Source organism: Dioscorea cayenensis, chromosome 11, assembly GCF_009730915.1.
Source record: "Dioscorea cayenensis subsp. rotundata cultivar TDr96_F1 chromosome 11, TDr96_F1_v2_PseudoChromosome.rev07_lg8_w22 25.fasta, whole genome shotgun sequence".
Lineage (NCBI taxonomy): Eukaryota > Viridiplantae > Streptophyta > Magnoliopsida > Dioscoreales > Dioscoreaceae > Dioscorea > Dioscorea cayenensis.
In genome coordinates this window covers 16,458,570-16,476,792 of record NC_052481.1, presented here as the reverse complement: position 1 = coordinate 16,476,792, position 18,223 = coordinate 16,458,570, and the positions used below count along the sequence as shown (strand labels likewise).

The 18,223-nt window shown below is 32.3% G+C and overlaps 1 protein-coding gene across 1 annotated transcript; it reads right to left on the bottom strand.

The window, feature by feature from the left end:
- Nucleotides 1-14,840: 14,840 nt before the first annotated feature.
- LOC120271642 (geminivirus-like replication protein) lies at nucleotides 14,841-15,455 on the bottom strand. The gene has a single exon (XM_039278315.1). The coding sequence runs from the start codon at nucleotides 15,453-15,455 to the stop codon at nucleotides 14,841-14,843; it is 615 nt and encodes a 204-aa protein (XP_039134249.1).
- Between the last annotated feature and the right edge of the window lie 2,768 nt (nucleotides 15,456-18,223).

The following is an 18,223-nucleotide window of genomic DNA, read 5'->3' as shown; positions in this document are numbered from 1 at the left end:
TATGCAAAAAATCCAAAATCAAAATCAGAGATGAAAAAGAGAGATGAAAGAAGAAGAGGATGAAGAAGGTAGACTTACCTTTTCTTTTTTTTTTTCGAATGAGAAGTTCATCAATGCACTCCAAAGCAATAGTTCTCCGGGGATGAAGGCTGGCCAATGATGAAGAATGCAAGAATAGGTCAAGGGTGGGTGGTGTATTAGTGTGGCAGCTTAGGTTGAAAAGGGTTGATGAAAAGAATGATGCTTTTATGGTTTGTTCTGATTTTGTATTTTTTTTTTTTTTGGGGTTTTTTGTAAAACAAATTTAAAATTCCATTATGGGCTCGCACCCTTGGACTCCTGCATGCGACGCGGTCATGTATCGTTAGGGCGGATACATCATTTAAATGTATTATTATTATTATTATTTTGTATGGGATATCCTTAAATTTTTTTTGGCGAAGGTGACAAGCGCCACAACTCCACATAATTGATACATTAGTCATATCTAAGAGCTAACTTAGAATAACAAGCAGGAATGACCAAATATTACAGAAAAACTTAAATAACTAGGCGCCAACTCAGAATATCAAGCAGGAATAACCAAATAATACACAAATTTAAATAACTAGGCGCTAACTCATAATAACAAACAAGAATGACCAAATATTACATAGAAACTTAAATAACTAGGCGCAAACTCAGAATTACAAGCAGAAATGACCAAATAATACACAAAAACTTAAATAATTAAGCCAAATAACTTTAATTTAAGTTTCTGTTTATACATCCTATATTATACATACTTATTATTCTAAGTTATTCCTCATTATTGTATGTTTATACATATTGTTATATTATATAATCTATTTCTTATTAATTAAATATTACAATTTACAAGTATGTGACTCAAGTAAAAAAATAATAATAAATAATAATAATAATAATAATAATAATAATGACAACAACGACATAGTCACATATACACCTTAATATACATGTATATATATATATATATATATATAAATGAGTTCACAACCGAGCTTATAAACAAGCTTTTAAATGAGTTTGTTCATGAGTTTTGTTCACGAATATATATATATATATATATATATACATATGAGTTCACAACCGAGCTTGTAAACAAGCTTATAAATGAGTTTGTTCATGAGTTTTGTTCATGAATATATATATATATATATATATATATATATATATATATATATATATATATATATATATATATATATATAAATGAGTTCACAACCGAGCTTGTAAACAAGCTTATAAATGAGTTTGCTCATGAGTTTCGTTCACGAGCTTGTTCGCAAGCTATGTTCATGAGGTTGTTCGAAAGCTGTGTTCGTGACCTTGTTCGTGAGTTATGTTCATGATCTGTGTTTGCGAGCCAAAACAAGCCGAGCTTTCGGCTGATCAAGCTTGGCTCGTTAATTAATCGAGTTTGAAAATGAAGCTTAAGCTTGGCTCATTTACAATATAAGCTGAACACGAACGAGCCCTAACAAGCCATACACCGAGTCGATCATGAACTGCTTAGCTCAAATACACCCCTACTCTACTCACCTCCAAAATCTGGTCCATAGGGATCCCTACTGCAGTAGGCGGGTGACAACCCTATCACCATCAAAATCAATCAATACATGTATATCTCATCAAAGGGTCCATATTCAGGACAATATCTCTATACCAGTAATGAAAAATCATGTCCACAAGTATTGATGGCAAAAGCGCAATAATATACAAACATAATTTAATATATCAATGTCACAAGTATAACATGTATACAATTTTCAAACTTCATTTCAAAGAAATATACCAACATAGTCATAAGTAGTTTTATAAAACAACAAGAGTCTCATTTACAAAATGGAAGGCATAGAAACTCTTTCTAAACCGATTAAATCATCAATTTAATATGATAAGCTCAAAGGTTACTTTTAAATCATAACCAAAGCCTCATTAATAATTTCAACTCAAAATACAAGTATAATCATAAACATATTCACTCAAACATCAAGAGTTTCACATATCGATCAATAGTATAGAAATTCATTTCCAAACCAATCAATAAACATGAGTATTTTCATCAAACATCAAGAGTTTTCCAATATAAATCAATAGCAAGTAAATTCTCTCCAAATCGATCAACATATTAATTTAAATATGATAAAACCATGACTCGATTTCAAATAAAATAATGAAAATATTTCAATCATATTATACTAGAAATGTGCATTAACTTAACCCACTCACAACTTAGGTTATTTAAACCATGGGTGCGCTATTCCTCCGCTAGCTCTTTGCCTCAAGCTGAGCTCTCACCACCTAACCAACCCCCCACCCACAAACACACACACACACACACACAAGAATGAACCATAGGTTCAACCATGCAATGCAACCCTAACAAGACTTAGAGTTGGCTCAAAATTGGGTTTAAGGGTTAACAAACTATTGCCCATAGCTCCTACAATCGGGGCCTATGGTGGTGGGAGCTGTACTTAACCACATGCTACCAAACAGTACTCTTCCCACCTCTATGCTCACTAGTGGAGATCAGAGGAGCTTTAACCTTGTGAAAATATGATCTAGGTGATTTAAAGAGGCCACTTCTTGATTGGAATGGTGATCTGATTTGTTTAGCAAGAGAGTAGATTAGGTTAGAGTAGCAGCTGGAGCAGCTGCAATCACTGATATTTGGTGGTGTAAAGGATAGAAGTGGTCAACATGCACCAAGTATTGTCTTGTTCCCACGAGGAATTCCTTCGCATGCGGGAAGGAGGTTGAGAGCGAAGCCGCCCAAGAACACAAGAAAACTTTAAGGAGTCCATTGAAGTATTTGATATAGTAATGATGTCTCCCAACAACTGCACAATTTTAAGGATAAATGCATGGCCCGGCAATAAAGTCAAAGGTTTGATAGTTTGATCCAACAAGCAATGGAGGCAGATGATTCAAATGTACCAATCTCAGGTGTGTAGTTCACCAAGTTGATGGAGCATCAATGTGTTTATTGTTGCGATGGAATGTTCTAGGCTCCTCTACCATGTGAATCTCTTTCTCTGACTTGAATGAAACAGAGAAGTGCCTATTTGCAAAAGAAGTAATCTTCAGAATGTGGGAACCATGGATGTTCTAAAGACCGTCTAGCAATACTGACTCTTATGTTTGACTTGTAAAGATTAAAGCAATGGAGAACCTGGTTAGGTGCTTCCTAGCTCTTCGAATATTTTTCTGTGATTGACATGGAAGTAATTAATTAGGGAAGACGGGAGGGGACAATGTGCTTAGGGGTGGCAATATTCTGTTTGTGTCTGTTTGCCCTGTTTTGTCTGACCCATAATAAAATGAGCCTAGACAGAAGTTGTGCTAATATAGGTTAGGTTAAGTTATAGTCTGGTTATCCGGATTTAAATTCAGGTCGGGTCCTGGCCAGAAAATTCAGATAACTTGATCCTTATACTTTTAAAATTTTTATATACACAATTTTAAGCCCAATTACCTAAGCCCAAATTTTTTTTATTACTAATTAAATATTAATATAATTCTTTAAAATATAATGAGAATACATTGAATTGTGATTTAAAAATTCTAAATTTAACTGTTTCTGGTGCTCCACATGCGTGCCTTTCTTTCTTGACCATTGGATTCAATTGCAATTGGGGTTTTGAATTCTGAAAGGCTGAAACTCAAAGCTCCATTTTCATTCTCCCAAGCACTCATGGACTCACATCTCCGGTGATGGTCACAACTCTAGTGTTTCTAGGTATGTTTCTCTTTCTCTTTATCCGTATCTCTATTTATTTATCTGAATATCTCTTTCTTTGTCTGTCTCTTTTCATTTCTATCTCTCTCTCTTGTTATTGCTATATGATAGTATTTTGCTCAGTCCTAATCCAGCTAGTTTTAGCCTTTTGTTTAGACATTCGAACACCTTCGATGATTTCTAAAGTTCATTAATTTTTAGTTTAAATTCTATGTTTGTTTCACCATTCATACTCTACATTATTGTTTTATTTTTAAATTATTTTGCAGAATTTGAAACATATCATCCACTGAAGAAATTAATCAATCTTGTAGTGTAGTTGAAACTCAAGGTAATAGGCCAAGAAAATATGCATCTAGTGTGTGGAATGACTTTGTTCCTCTTTCCTCCAAATCATGCTTTAGATGGTGATAATTTAAAAAAGGGTTGAGTGTCAGCATTGTCATATTGTAGTATTAACCAATAGTAGCTATGGAGTTAAGACAATTAAAAGTCATATTTCGAGGTGTCTTGAAAGAAAAATCATGATGTGAGGAAAATATTGATGTTTATATCATTTGAAAGGGGCAATGTTGAACTTAGGCATACAAAGTTGAATCAAGAACAACACCGACAGATTTAGTAATGTCAATTCTTTTGCATGAGTACTCATTTCAGTTTGTAGAGCATGGGAGGAGAGAAAAAAAGAAGTTGTTTGATATTTTACAATTAGTACTTGGGATGGTTAGTATTACATCTGATTTATAGGCATCCATTACGATTGATAATTATATGTCTCTCACCACTCATGTTGTTAACAAATATTGGGTATTACGAAGAAGGATTTTAAATTTCCGTCACATGCTTACTTCACACACTAGGTTTGCAATTTTTCAAATGGTATCTTCTTTTTTGAATGAATGGGATTTGGAGAAGAAGTTGTTTTCTATAACTTTGGACAATATTAGTTCCAATGATTCATTTGTTGATTTTGTTAAAAGTTATCTTTGCATAAAAAATGCATTGCTTCTTGATGGTGAGTTTTTTCATGTTCATTGTGTGCATATTTTGAATTTGATAGTTCAAGAATGGTTAAAAGAAATTGATAGTGGTATTTACAAAATTTGAGAGTGTTTAAAATTTATGAAGGGGTTACAATCTTGAAAGAAGATGATCCATGATTATGCACAATAAACGAACATCTATTGTAAAAAAGGGTTATGTCAAGATGTTAGCACAAGATGGAATTCAACATATTTCATGCTAGAGTTGGTTTTACATTATCAAGATGCATTTATTCATCTTTCATTGAGTGACTCTAATTATCTTCATTGTCCTACTTTAAAAGAATGGAATCTCATGGAAAACATGGTCAAGTTTATGAAAGTGTTCTATAATGTGAAGAATATTTTTTCGTGCACCTTGTATCCTACTTCAAACTTGTTCTTTCTTAGGATGTGGAGGATCCAATATATATTTCAAGAAGAAGCAAGAAATCCCATTCTTTTTAGAAGTTCATGGTCAAGAATACAATCAAAGTTTGACAAATATTAGGGAACTTTTAGTGCTATTTTGGCTATTGTGGGGATTTTGGATCCTCACTATAAAATGGATATTGTTTAATTTACATTTATGAAACTCTATGGTGATGATGAAGGCAACAACAAGGTGAATAATATCCGTGAGAAGTTTCAAAAGCTATTTGGAGAATATTGCAATATGGGTTTACAAAATCAATGTAGTTCTTCTACAATCCAATCAACTCAAGACCAAGTCATCGAAGGAGATTCAAATGATCAATTAATGGTGAGTACATACTCATGATCAGTGGCGGAGCCAGAAAATTTATGATGCGAGGTCAATAAGTATAATATTATCATCTGTACTACATGCAAACATGTTTATCTATATATAACAATCATAGTTAAACCATTATAAGAAACACAAATAAACAAAAAACAAAAAGTTTATAATTCATACCACATATATTACCTAAAAGTGCATAAAAAATACATCATTTTCTCATTTGCAGTTATTTACTCACAATCTCCTACATATAACACATATGCTTAACAAGTAGCAAGTGTTGTGAAAATTTAAGCAACAATAAGTCATGTCTCTAACCTCTTTTGGTATTCCTAAAGCAATGATTTCATCATACTATCAAATGACAATGAATACATAGGAAATATGACCATAATAAACAATTGTTTTCAACAAAATTTAAAGTTAGGACAGACAAAAATTTACAAATCCAAAAACAGAGGTTCATAGCACCGTAAAGTGCAATGGAATGAGAGAAGATGTCCAAACTACAGAGGTCCAATACCACTATAAGAAGATATTGTTTCTGACTTCTTCCTTCAACATACTAAATGCAACCTAACAAAATAAAAAGTAAAGTTGTGTAGAGATAGTAAACTAAAAAGTTCATATGCTCCTACAATAAGTCTCTTAACATAATATTTTCTTTTATAAAACAAGAAAATCATTTATATATTTATAAATATAGTTAAATAATTATAAAAAAAATACAAATGATAAAAAAAAATTGTTTCGCAAGCTTATACCTATTATTCACATTTGTCCACAATGAGATTTCATATTTTGAAACCGTTGGATGATTTTTTTTGTTATCAATGTTGTTGAATATATTTATGTCAATATATGTAACCAAACAATCATTCATCAAATTATCTCCCACATGGTTCCTTAGCCGATTTTTCACAATTTTCATTGCTGAAAATGTCATTCCTACACTTGAAGTTGCAATAGGTAATATTGAAGCCAATTTAGCTAATAGAAACATAAGTGGATAAATAATATTCTTCTTTGTCCCCACCAACTTCTCAACAAGTTGACCAATCTCTTTAATACCCAAAAATTCAAGATTAGCGCACATATGGATAATATAAGTTTCAAGTTTACTGTCAAGCCCCATAACATTCATAGCTAAAAATTCAGGAGGATAAAAACGAGCAAAGAGAATCAAATTTTCTTTATTAAAAGTAGAAAAAGAGTCACTTGGGCTGAGACATGTTGCACAAAGAAGTAACTCTGTGTTAATCTCGGTGAAACGGTTGTCGAGCTCTTGAAGTTGTCTATCTATAACAACATTAAATAACTCAACTCGATAATGATGCAAATTTGAGACATCAACAGCTTTACATCGTGATCTTGCAGAAGGTGCATATTTGTCATCCATGCTAGGAACCAAAATGCTATATTTTCCACAAAAAGAAAGGATTTCATTTAATAAAGGATCCCATCCATCATCTCTCATCATTTGTAGCTTTTGTTTAGATATTTTAACCATCTCCATAGCATTAACTATGTCTTGATCATTTCTTTGTAAAGATTTTGACAATTCATTTGTAATCCCTAGCACATTTCTCACCAAATGTAAGTTGAATATGGAATCAAAGATTGAAGCATTTGCAATAAGAATTGTGCTTTCACCCTTTGCTATAAATTCAAACCATTCTCACCAAAATTTTCAAGTACATTAATCACAGACAGGATAAAAAAAAATTAATTTTAGTAATGTTATATAATACGAGCCCCATCTAGTATCACCAGCGCATTGAAGGCTAATTTCTTGGTTTAAGCCTTTTTCAATTGCAAGCTCATCATTTTTTAGTGCCTTGGGTAACTCTAGCAACTTGACTTTCTCTAAGAATATCATACCTCTTACATGAAGCTCCAACAACATTAAGTAAACAACAAACATTCTAAAAAAGTGAAGCAACAAAATCCTTAATTTTTGCAACCGCTACAAGAGTTAATTGAAGTTGATGTGCAAAGCAATAAATATAGAAGGCAAACTCATTTTCCTTTAAAATCAAACTTTTCAAACCATTAAATTCACCCCGCATATTGCTAGCTCCATCATAACCTTTTCCACGTAATCTTGATAAGCTTAATCCATGCTTAGAGAATATAGACTCAATTGCTTCTTTGAGTAACAATACAGTAGTGTTAGAGACATGAACAATAGCTAAAAAGCATTTAAAAATACAATCTCTATTATTTATGTAATGAAAAACAAGAGTCATTTTTCCTTATTTGAGACATCACATGATTCATCTACTAAGATTGCAAATAAATCATCTCCTAACTGATTAATAATTGCCTTGGTTGAGAATCTCATACAAGTATTGGGTCAAAATCTCTTCCAACCAAATCCTCCTATGATCGCATTAAGTGTCGGGAAATCTCTAATTAGGATCAAACACAATATTTAGATTCATCCATAATAGTTGGAGGGTTACAAATACCCGAATCCCTCGGTATATTGGTACATGAATCCCTTTCAAGCTATGTGAGTCTAATACAAGGGCGTATTGCATGCATCCAAGTACAACCTAGAATTTAAACCGCAGAGTTCTCTTGCAATCCAAAACATCCAAGAACACATATTAAGAACCACAAATTACAAGATTCTATTAAAAAAAAATCCAACATCCAACAATACATCAACAAAGATGATTATTTTCAAACCCTAGAGTTCATCATGTCCAAACCACAAATAAGGTAGTTCCTTATGAAAAAGGAACACTCATACAACTCCAAGGAACAACAAACAAGAAAAAGAAGCATGAAAAACTCGCTCTAACTTTAGATCACCTTGGATGGATGAAGATCTTGAGAGTTGGCGAGATCTTTCCACAAACAGCACCTTGATGCCTTGGATCTTCCTCCCTATCTCCTCATCCGATCTTTGCCTCCCTCTTGGTGAAGCTCATATAGTAGATCACCGGAAAATGGCCCCAAGAAAGGTGGAACGGCAGCCCAAGATACCAAAGAAAAAAAGATGCCCCAAAACAATGCCCTAACCCCTCTTTAAAGGTCTTCTCGGGATAGCTTCACGGTCTAGCTTACATGCGTGAGGATGCTCGAAAGCTCCTTGGGATTTCTGCCAATTTTTCAGCAAAGTGCTACAATACCTGCTATAGTAAATATGCTACATTATAGGTACACAATTTCTCTCGTACAATGCTTGTCACAATGCTTGAGGCCCTAAAACGCCATTTTTTGTGTAGACTTCCCGTATGCGTTCTTGGGCTCACCTAGGCTTCTTCTAGGCTTATAACACAAATAGAAATGATTAAACCACACAAAGGGCATCAATTCATCAAAATGTTCATGAATAGTATAAAATATATACATATCAAATACATACATTTAGGCGTTTATCAGTAATTACTTACTTGAAATTTGAAAATAGCGGTCTAACAAAATTGACATTTGTGACACTATTACATAATTTCCATTCTTTTCTATGAATATATACTGTAATACATTTTTTTCCTGGAAATGCATGCATTGTAAATTTGTAATATTGTATGTTCATCCATTATCCATAGTCCATAGCCATATTTCATAGAGAAATAGAAATAGGGGATGGAATCATCAATCATGGAGATTATGGTTTTACCTAGGATTAAGCCTTTGAGATATGGATTGTGGAGAAGCCGGAATTCCTGAAAAAGAGGCAGACAGTGGTCGGTGCTGCACTACCGATGATTTGGTGGAGTTGTCTCAGTTGTGGAAAGATTTTTATTTTGAGAGCTTGGAAAGTTGGAGTCGGAGTCTCAGAGATATGGCCAAGAATCAAGATGGTGGAAAAAAAAAAGAGAGTCTTGTCATGCTGGTGGCTGGAGAGAGATGGAGAATTGGGGATTGGGGATTGGGGATTGGGGAAAGGCAACATACTTTATAATGTGTATTATAATATTATATCATTATAATGTTATTATATACATATATATTATATATACTAATATCATATTCATATATGCTTTATGCCCAATGTTTTGATTCTCAAAAGTCAGGTTGACCCCAATTTTTTGTGGGTCAACATTGTTTTTTTAAATTAATATATAAATATATATGAAAGAATTTTTAAAATTTTTAAAAATATTTTTGGGGTCATCTGATCCTATAAAAACCTACACAGCTCCGGCCCTGACCATGACCTCCAATCACCTTGCCAGGAGCATATATGCCATTATTACATGACACTATTGACCTCGATAAAATTTGTGAGAAAATTTTTATCACCGAATGTTTTATTACTGATTTTGTATATAGAATAATTTCTATGGAGTGTGACGATTCTATTAAAAAAAAAAAGTCTTCCAAAATATTTTAATTTTTACTTCTTATGAAAGATGTAGTTCATTCTCTCCTCGAGCATTCATAAATCATGTCGTATTTGATAAAGATGTGTCATATTTGGCCAGGTCTAGTGCCATGAAGAACTACATAATAATAATAATAATAATAATAATAATTATTATTATTATTATTATTATTATTATTATTATTAATTCTTAAAATTATTATTTATCAATGTCATCAACAATATATTTTAGAATTTATTTTTTTTTAAAATAAGAATTTAAATATAATTTTAAAAGTAAAAATTTCAATATATATTAATAATTTTAAAATATAAATTTTTATTATCATATTAATTTATATAAAAAATATTTTATTGTGATGAACTAAACACTCATTTTGTCATATTGAAATTGACAAAATTTTTTGGATTAATCATTCCACTCTCTGCATAAAATTGTATCATAATAAATTACTCCCTCCGTTTCTTTTTATCTGTCACAAATCCATGTTCTTTTTCATCTGTCATTTTCTAACATCAAGAAGCATTTAATATTTTTTTTCCAAAATTACCCCTAACACCATATTCAATTCTATTCTTGGAATTAAATATGAGAGTGAAATATAAAAATATAAATTAAGGAGAATTTTGGAAATATAACTAATTTTTTATAAAATTTTGTGAAATAACTAAATTTTTTTTGGCATGTGAGATTCGGTTAACCACAACTAATAAAAAGGAACAGATGGAGTATTTTGCATCCAACAAAAATTTTTTAAATGCCAACTCAATATTTCATAGTTAGGTAATTTTTTTTGTTTTTGATAAATGCCATCATGTTATATAAAAAAAAAAATCAACAAAACATGTGTTGTCAAATAACCTCAAAAATTAATATAAATTGTTAGAAAACCAATAGAAATTGTAATAATTGAATATTTATTTATTTAAAAATGGAAAAAATACCCAACATTCCTTTTATATTCTACTTTGCTTTTAGATAAAATATCATTTCTATCACAAAGTTGGATTTTTTTTCCCACAAAGTTTATAATGCAAACTAATTCAGTGTTTTTTTTTATCTACTTATGAAACTAAGAGCTCTTTTTGTTTTCAAAATTTTTTTGAAGTCATTTATTTTGAAAAATACATAAGGTCTATAATCAAGCTTTATTATGATAAAGATGGATAGAAGGTGAGATTGCATGATGTTGTGATGAATGAAAGACAGTCTAAGATATATATATATATATATATATTATAATACGATATTTCCTTTTATTTGGTTTTCTTGAGTTCAATATAAATTTTTGAATATGAATTACTAAAAGGCAAAGTAAATTTTCTTTATTAAATTAATATTTTAAATAAAAAAGATATAATAAAATAAAATAAAAATAATGATCTATTACTTTAATCGGTTATAATAAAGAATGAAAATAGCAACGATACTTTAGCCTATTGATGCCGAATCTCTTGTATACACTTTCCTAAAATATTGCTTACCCACATTTACCCAATATATATATATATATATATATATAGCTCAAGAGGCAATACTAATTTTAGGGCAAAAAATGAAATAAATTTTGAAAATTTTAATTAAAACTCTTTCCGCCCTTTAAAATAGTTTAATTTGTTTATTACAATCATTTAGTTTGACTACTAATTGAGCTTTTAAAATTTAAAAGGTCTTTTTTAAAAAAAAAATAGTAATAAAAGAAACGGATAAAGCATATACCATAGAGATAGCAGAAAAGAAATTTTATTTTACTTGTATTGGTTGCTAGTCGAAGCATACGGAATACGTCTTCTTCTTGTTTCTGTAGAGTGTTGGCGTACTCCAACAGTGGCTGGAGGTTTTCTTCGATGGCTTCCATAATACAGATCCCATGTATACATTTAATGAGGGTAGTTGACTTGTATCTGAGAAATAACAAATATAATGCTATGATCTCCTCCTTCTCCATCTTACTTCATCATTTCTTTCGCAATGGGGGTATATGTCTTTCTTTTTCTTCCAGTCTATGATTCCTAGACTGTCAAAGTATCATCAGCCATTGCCTTCTCGCTTTTCGATTTTTTAATACTTAGTGGGATCCACAATTTGAATTCCGGGTCCCTTGCCTGCCACTCCACTGATTCCCTTTTTGTAATAATTGTAATAATATATTTTAATATATGGTGGGGTCCACACCAATTCAAAATTCGGCGGCAATTTTAATTGGCCTATCGTATCTTGCCACATGGCAGTACGGACGGGGCAGCCATCAGTGTAATATTAAATAGATGGCCGAAGGAATGTGACTTCTATAAATGATACACCTTTACACACTTATAGATGGACTTTGAGAGCTCTGCACTATTCCAAAGAGTGTAAACCTACTCTAGCCAAAGAAATTTTGATTTAATGCAAAGAACTTATTTCTTACATATCTCTGTTGTTCTCTAACAAAGGAAACTGGGCTCCAGCAACTGTTGGGTGTATCCCTTCTAAGTAACAGAAAAATCATACATGTTGTCAAAGAATTACATGATGATGGCTATACACAGCTACATGTTTTAATACAGCTTGAAGGTCAAGCTCAGGTAACTAATCCAAGATTATTCGATCTTCGTTCCAGTGTTACATCTATCTCATTCCATCCAAACATACAATGTGCAAAATTTAGCTCAGCATATATAGAAAAAGGGGTGATTACATTGACTGGGGTGAGTTTCAGGTTGACAAAAGATCTTCCAGGGAAGGAAGGCATGATTTATCTTTTGTTTATGTTGATGCTTTGAATTCTAAAACTCTAGATAGGGCTTTACAAATTATTAGAGAGAAGGATCCTAGGGCTTTTGTTTTACAGTATCACAATCTTAAATCCAATGTTAAACGTATATTTGCCAGACCTTTGGATCCTTACATTTCTTATTGGGCTTATTCAACGTTCACTATTACACCATGTATGCAGGCATGGCTTGAGCATAATTTTCGAATTAATGGCACTGCATAGCCTGTAGAAAATAATATAATTCATATGAAGGTTGGCTCTTAGTGGCCGATAAGTCTGATCCTTGAGAGACCGAACCTTATTGAGAGGACAGCTTGGGCACGATCTCTAGGTACACATAACTATATTTGTGGGCATCTAGACTTTAATCCTGCCACTTTTCAGAATAATATGTTGTACAATGTAATTGATGATGTGGCACCAAATTATACAAGGCTAAAACATTGCCGAGAGTTGATTAGTGCTCAACGGGATTGACAGACAAATTGTAAGTATGGTAAACCGGTTCGAATTAAAGATGGAATCCCATCTATTATTCTCTGTAATCTGGGACATGATTCATGCTATAAAAGAATACCTAGATCGATCCGACAATGTAGCTTTACATGGCAGGACATTCAAGAATGCGCAATTTGAATTCATAAACATTCCCCTTTATCAAACAGTAGACGACACTAACGGTAACGGTCTTCTTTCTCCCTTGTGATTGTGATTACTGCTTCTACATTCTTTATTCCCTTCAGTTTCATGGATTACTGGATTGGCAACCTTATCACCGAAGGAGAAGATCATGTCAATATATTTATTATTTCTTAGATATGGCCAACGGCCCTCATTAAATGTATACATGGGATCTGTATTGTGGAAGCCATCAAAGAAAACCCCCAATCGTTGTTGGAGTACGCCAATGCGCTACAGAAACACGAAGAAGCCGTATTCCGTATGCTTCCACTAGCAGCCAATACAAGTAAAAATGATGACGACGTGACAGAAGCATACACTATCATAGAGTGAGATGGCATGAAGAAAAAATTGAAATTATAAGATTTAGGCAATATTGGTACCTCCAAAGGTGCCGTATCAACTGGTTGGTGACCGGCGGTCTACCCTACTTTATGTAATATATATCTTTTTAAGTATAATAAAGTATTTGTTGAGGATCGTATGATATTGTTGTCATGTTTATACATATAATGGTAAAGGATAAATAGCAGCGAACCAACCCTTAAAAAAAATTAATACAAGTCAAACTGAACATGGGCCAAATTCTCTACATCGATTATAAAAGTATGAAGATGGCGTACAAAATAAACTACCGCTCGAATAACAGAATTAATTGAAATAAAATCAAAACTTTGTAAATACTACATAATATGACAACAGAATACATGAAGAAAACTGTCACTCAAAGGACGCAGGGTTGTCTAAAATGTGAAAAATAACCAACATTTGTGTAAGTGCAATGCCCGCCGGAGGTTGTAGTTGAAAACGACCTCAATGGTAATGCGGTCCCAGTTGTTGTTAAACGAACAGTCGATATGATCCTTTACACGGAAATACAAAGGATTGGCGAACTCCCAGAAAAAAACCCCAGTATTAGGCTGTGTCTCGGGGATAAGGTTGTCGGTCCGGTATTCCATGAAACCAAAGGGAATGAAGAATGTAGAAGCAGTAATCACAATTAATCACAATTACACAGGAGAAAAAAGACCATTATCGTTAGTGTTGTCTAGTGTTTGATAGAGGGGAACGTCTATGAATTCAAATTGTGCATCCTTGAATGTCCAATCACATAAAGCTAAATTGCCAGGTCGATCTAGGTATTCTTTATAGCTTGAATCATGTCCCGGATTACGGAGAATAAAGGACGGGATTTCACCTTTAATTCAAACTGGTTTACCATACTTACAATTCGTCTACTAATCTCGCTAGCACCAATCAACTCTCACCAATGTTTCAGTCTTAGATAATTTGGCGACACATCATAAATTATGTTGTACAACACATTATTCTGAAACATGGCAGGATTAAAGTCTAGATGCCCACAAATGTAGTTATGTGTACCTAGAGATTGTGCCCAAGCTGTCTTCTCAATACGGCTCGGTCCCTCAAGGATCAGACTTATCGGCCGCTGAGAGCCAACCTTCATCTGTATTATATTATTTTCTACAGGCTGCGTAGTGCCATTAATCTAAAGATTATGCTCAAGCCATGCTTGCATACGTGATGTAATTGTGAACATTGAATAAGCCCAATAAGAAATGTAAGGATCCAAAGGTCTGGCAAATATATGTTCAACATTGGATTTAAGATTGTGATACTGTAAAACAAAAGCCCTGGGATCCTTCTCTCTAATAATTTCTAAAGCCCTGTCTGGAGTTTCAGAATTCAAAGAATTAGCATAAAAAGAAGATAAATCATGTCTTCTATTCCTGGAAGATCTGCTGTCAACCTGAAACTCACCCCAGTCGATGTAATCACCCCCTTTTTCTATATATGCCTTTACATCCGAGCTAGATTTTGCACATTGTATGTTTGGATGGAATGAGGTAGACGCAACACTGGAACGAAGATCAAATAATCTTGGATTAGTTAACTGAGCTCCACCTTCAAGCTGTATTAAAACATGTAGGTGTGGACAGCCATCATCATGTAATTCCCTGGCAACACATATGAATTTTCTGTTATTTGGAAGGGATACAGCCAATAATTGCTGTAGCGCAATTTCCTTTGTCAGAGAACATCGAAGATATGTAAGAAAAAAGTTCTTTGCATTAAATCTAAATTTCTTTGGTTGGAGTGGCATATCTATAAGTAATAGGTTTACACTCTTTGGAATAGTGCAAAGCACTCAAAGGCCATCTATAAGGGTGTAAAGGTGTATCATTTATAAAAGTCCCATTCCCTTGGCCATTCATTTAATATTACATGGATGGTCGCCCCGTCTGTACTGCCATGTGGCGAGATACAATAGGCCAATTCAAATTAAAGTTTCCTATTTAATTTGCATTTGTAATTTAAAATTGAAATTTCATAATAAAAATTTCATTTAAAAAAACTTGGTTCTTCAAGCATAGAGCATTGAATAATACAAACTAGGTAACTAGTGATGAAATAATAGAATTACATAGAATAAACAAAAGAACATTCATTGTACCATTTAATTAATTACTCTAATAATCCTTAATTTGGGATTATATCCATGAAAGCATCAAAATATTGATCTAATAATTGGTGAACAAAAGAACTACCTTTGTATTCTTTTACACTTATGGGTATATATATTACATAATAAAAAGGAGTGAACTAGTGTTTGAAGATAACGAGAAGCAAACTGCGGAAAAATGCTCCACTAAATCATCCTCATATATGTTAATTTGATGAACTACTAGCTAGTTCATTAATATACTGGGCAACTAATTCTTGAGTTTTGATATTTGAACTTGCACAAAACATTAAAACTAAAGCTTTATCAATAGCAAGTAATTGTAGACAACTTGCTATTAGCAAGGTCTTGACAATATATTGAAAGTAATTAAATCTTTGTCAGTCAAGTTATCTGCCAATGTTTATGCTTTTTCCTGCTTATGCTCTAAACAATTTTTCATTTGATGCCTTGATGCTCCTTTCAAACTAACTGATAAAGGATATAAAAGCCTTCGTTGGGAGGCAAAAGACCTATCACAATATTTGTCAATGACTTCATACATGCTTTCAAATATTAAATGCCCCAAATTGAGATTTTCTTTAGACTTGGCTTTTAATATATCTTCAATATTTCTAAGAGAATTATTCAAGTGGTTATAAGAAAAAAAAAGGGTTTCTTTAATCATTAGAGCTTTAGAGACTATAACTGTTGCCATATTCATCAATTTACTTCTTTGCAAACCAAAGGAATTTTTTGTTTCTACAGTAGCATATGTACCATTTTATGACATAAATCTTAGCTTTAACATCTTTTGTCCATCTTATCAAGATAGATTAATTAAGATGATATTTGAAATACATTATGTAAATTTAGTACTTTCAGTGCAAGAACACATAATATGCACACTAATTCGAAGGTTTTATAGTTGCAACTTATAGTGCCACCTAAATATTTGCAAGTCATGGTGCTCTCTTTGCTTGTAGCTTCTCCTATTAACTTATAATTGATAGTTGAAGAATTATATCTAATATATTGTATCACAATCAAGATACTAGCCATAAGTTCTTCTTAGAACTTCTTGAAGATTCTTTCTATGTAATTATTTGCAGCTTGCTTTTACATATTATTTTATTTGAAAATTCTTACAAGTTGACTGTGATTGCAACAAAAATTTTCAAATAATTATGTTCCTTGTCTTCTTTAAACTTTCTTCTTATTTTACGGAACAAACTTTGTCAAAGTTACCATTTTTTGTGTGAAATATCAAAAAAAATTATTTATGTTCTCACTTCACTAAGAATATAAGATATCGGCCAAAGAGGTGTTTTTGCTAAAAGCTGAAGAGATTTTTTCATTATATTTATATAGATTTTGGATCCATGAGTTCTCTTGAAGGTTGTATTTGTTGAGTAAAGAATTTCGCTTCAACTTGAATTCTTCTATTGTCCAACAATCATAGATGCAAGAATTGAAGAGCTCCTTAATTAATATCAACTTGAATATAGTATTCAAACATTCTTAGCAACATTTTGACTAATGTGTCATAAACATAGTCCATGTTGTAAGCTTTGCATGATGTTTCCTATACCATTTTCCATTGCAACGCATTCATCTGAAAAAAATAGTTTGAGGTGATTTCCAATCTATTTCTTCCATAAAGGTCTTAAATGACTAAATAAAAGAGCTTGTAATCTCATGAAGTAAGAATGCATATTCATATTGTATTTGTTTATCCTATAAGTTGTGCCATGAATAACTACATCTCCAAAATAGCTATAATCAACTTCTAATCTTTCATTTCTCTAAAAGAATTTTGTCATGTGATTTTTAGGATCAACTTGTACAAAATAAAAAGAAAAGAAAAGAAGCATCACTAACTTGTAAATTTTGAAGTAGTCAATTAAATGTTGAAATATCCTGCTTCTAAAATATTATTTCCTTTGTTTTGAAAGAAATTGCTCCAATCTATTAGTAGAAACCTAAACATTGTTTACCTCTAAACTCCTTTACCATGTATGAGTATACATCAACAGGTTTTATCCATGCTTTATCCATTTTATCAATTATAAAAGCATATACATCTGAAGTTTTCTGCTAAGTCTCAACATATATCTCTAATCTTCTTGAACTTGCTTATATTTATGCTTAGGATTAATTCTGTAATACCCTGAACCTGTGGATAACTGTTAGAAAATATACTCAGGGTATTACTATAGTGGTAGTAAGATTTTTCTACAGATTAATCTTGTTGAGAAACCCCAAGTGAAAAGAATAAGGACCTAAGTGTAAAAGTTTTTAAAAGATTTTGGGTTAAAGAATAAATGAAAAGGATGGACATGAAATGTTTATGGAAACCGAGGACTGAAAGGTAGGATGGAAGGGATCTTTTTAAAATGTTGTTTTATAATCCAGGGACCACTGGATAA

What these genes read in the sequence shown, in the direction of transcription:
- LOC120271642 (XM_039278315.1), bottom strand. Translation starts at nt 15,455, where the DNA reads ATGCCACTCCAACCAAAGAAATTTAGATTTAATGCAAAGAACTTTTTT.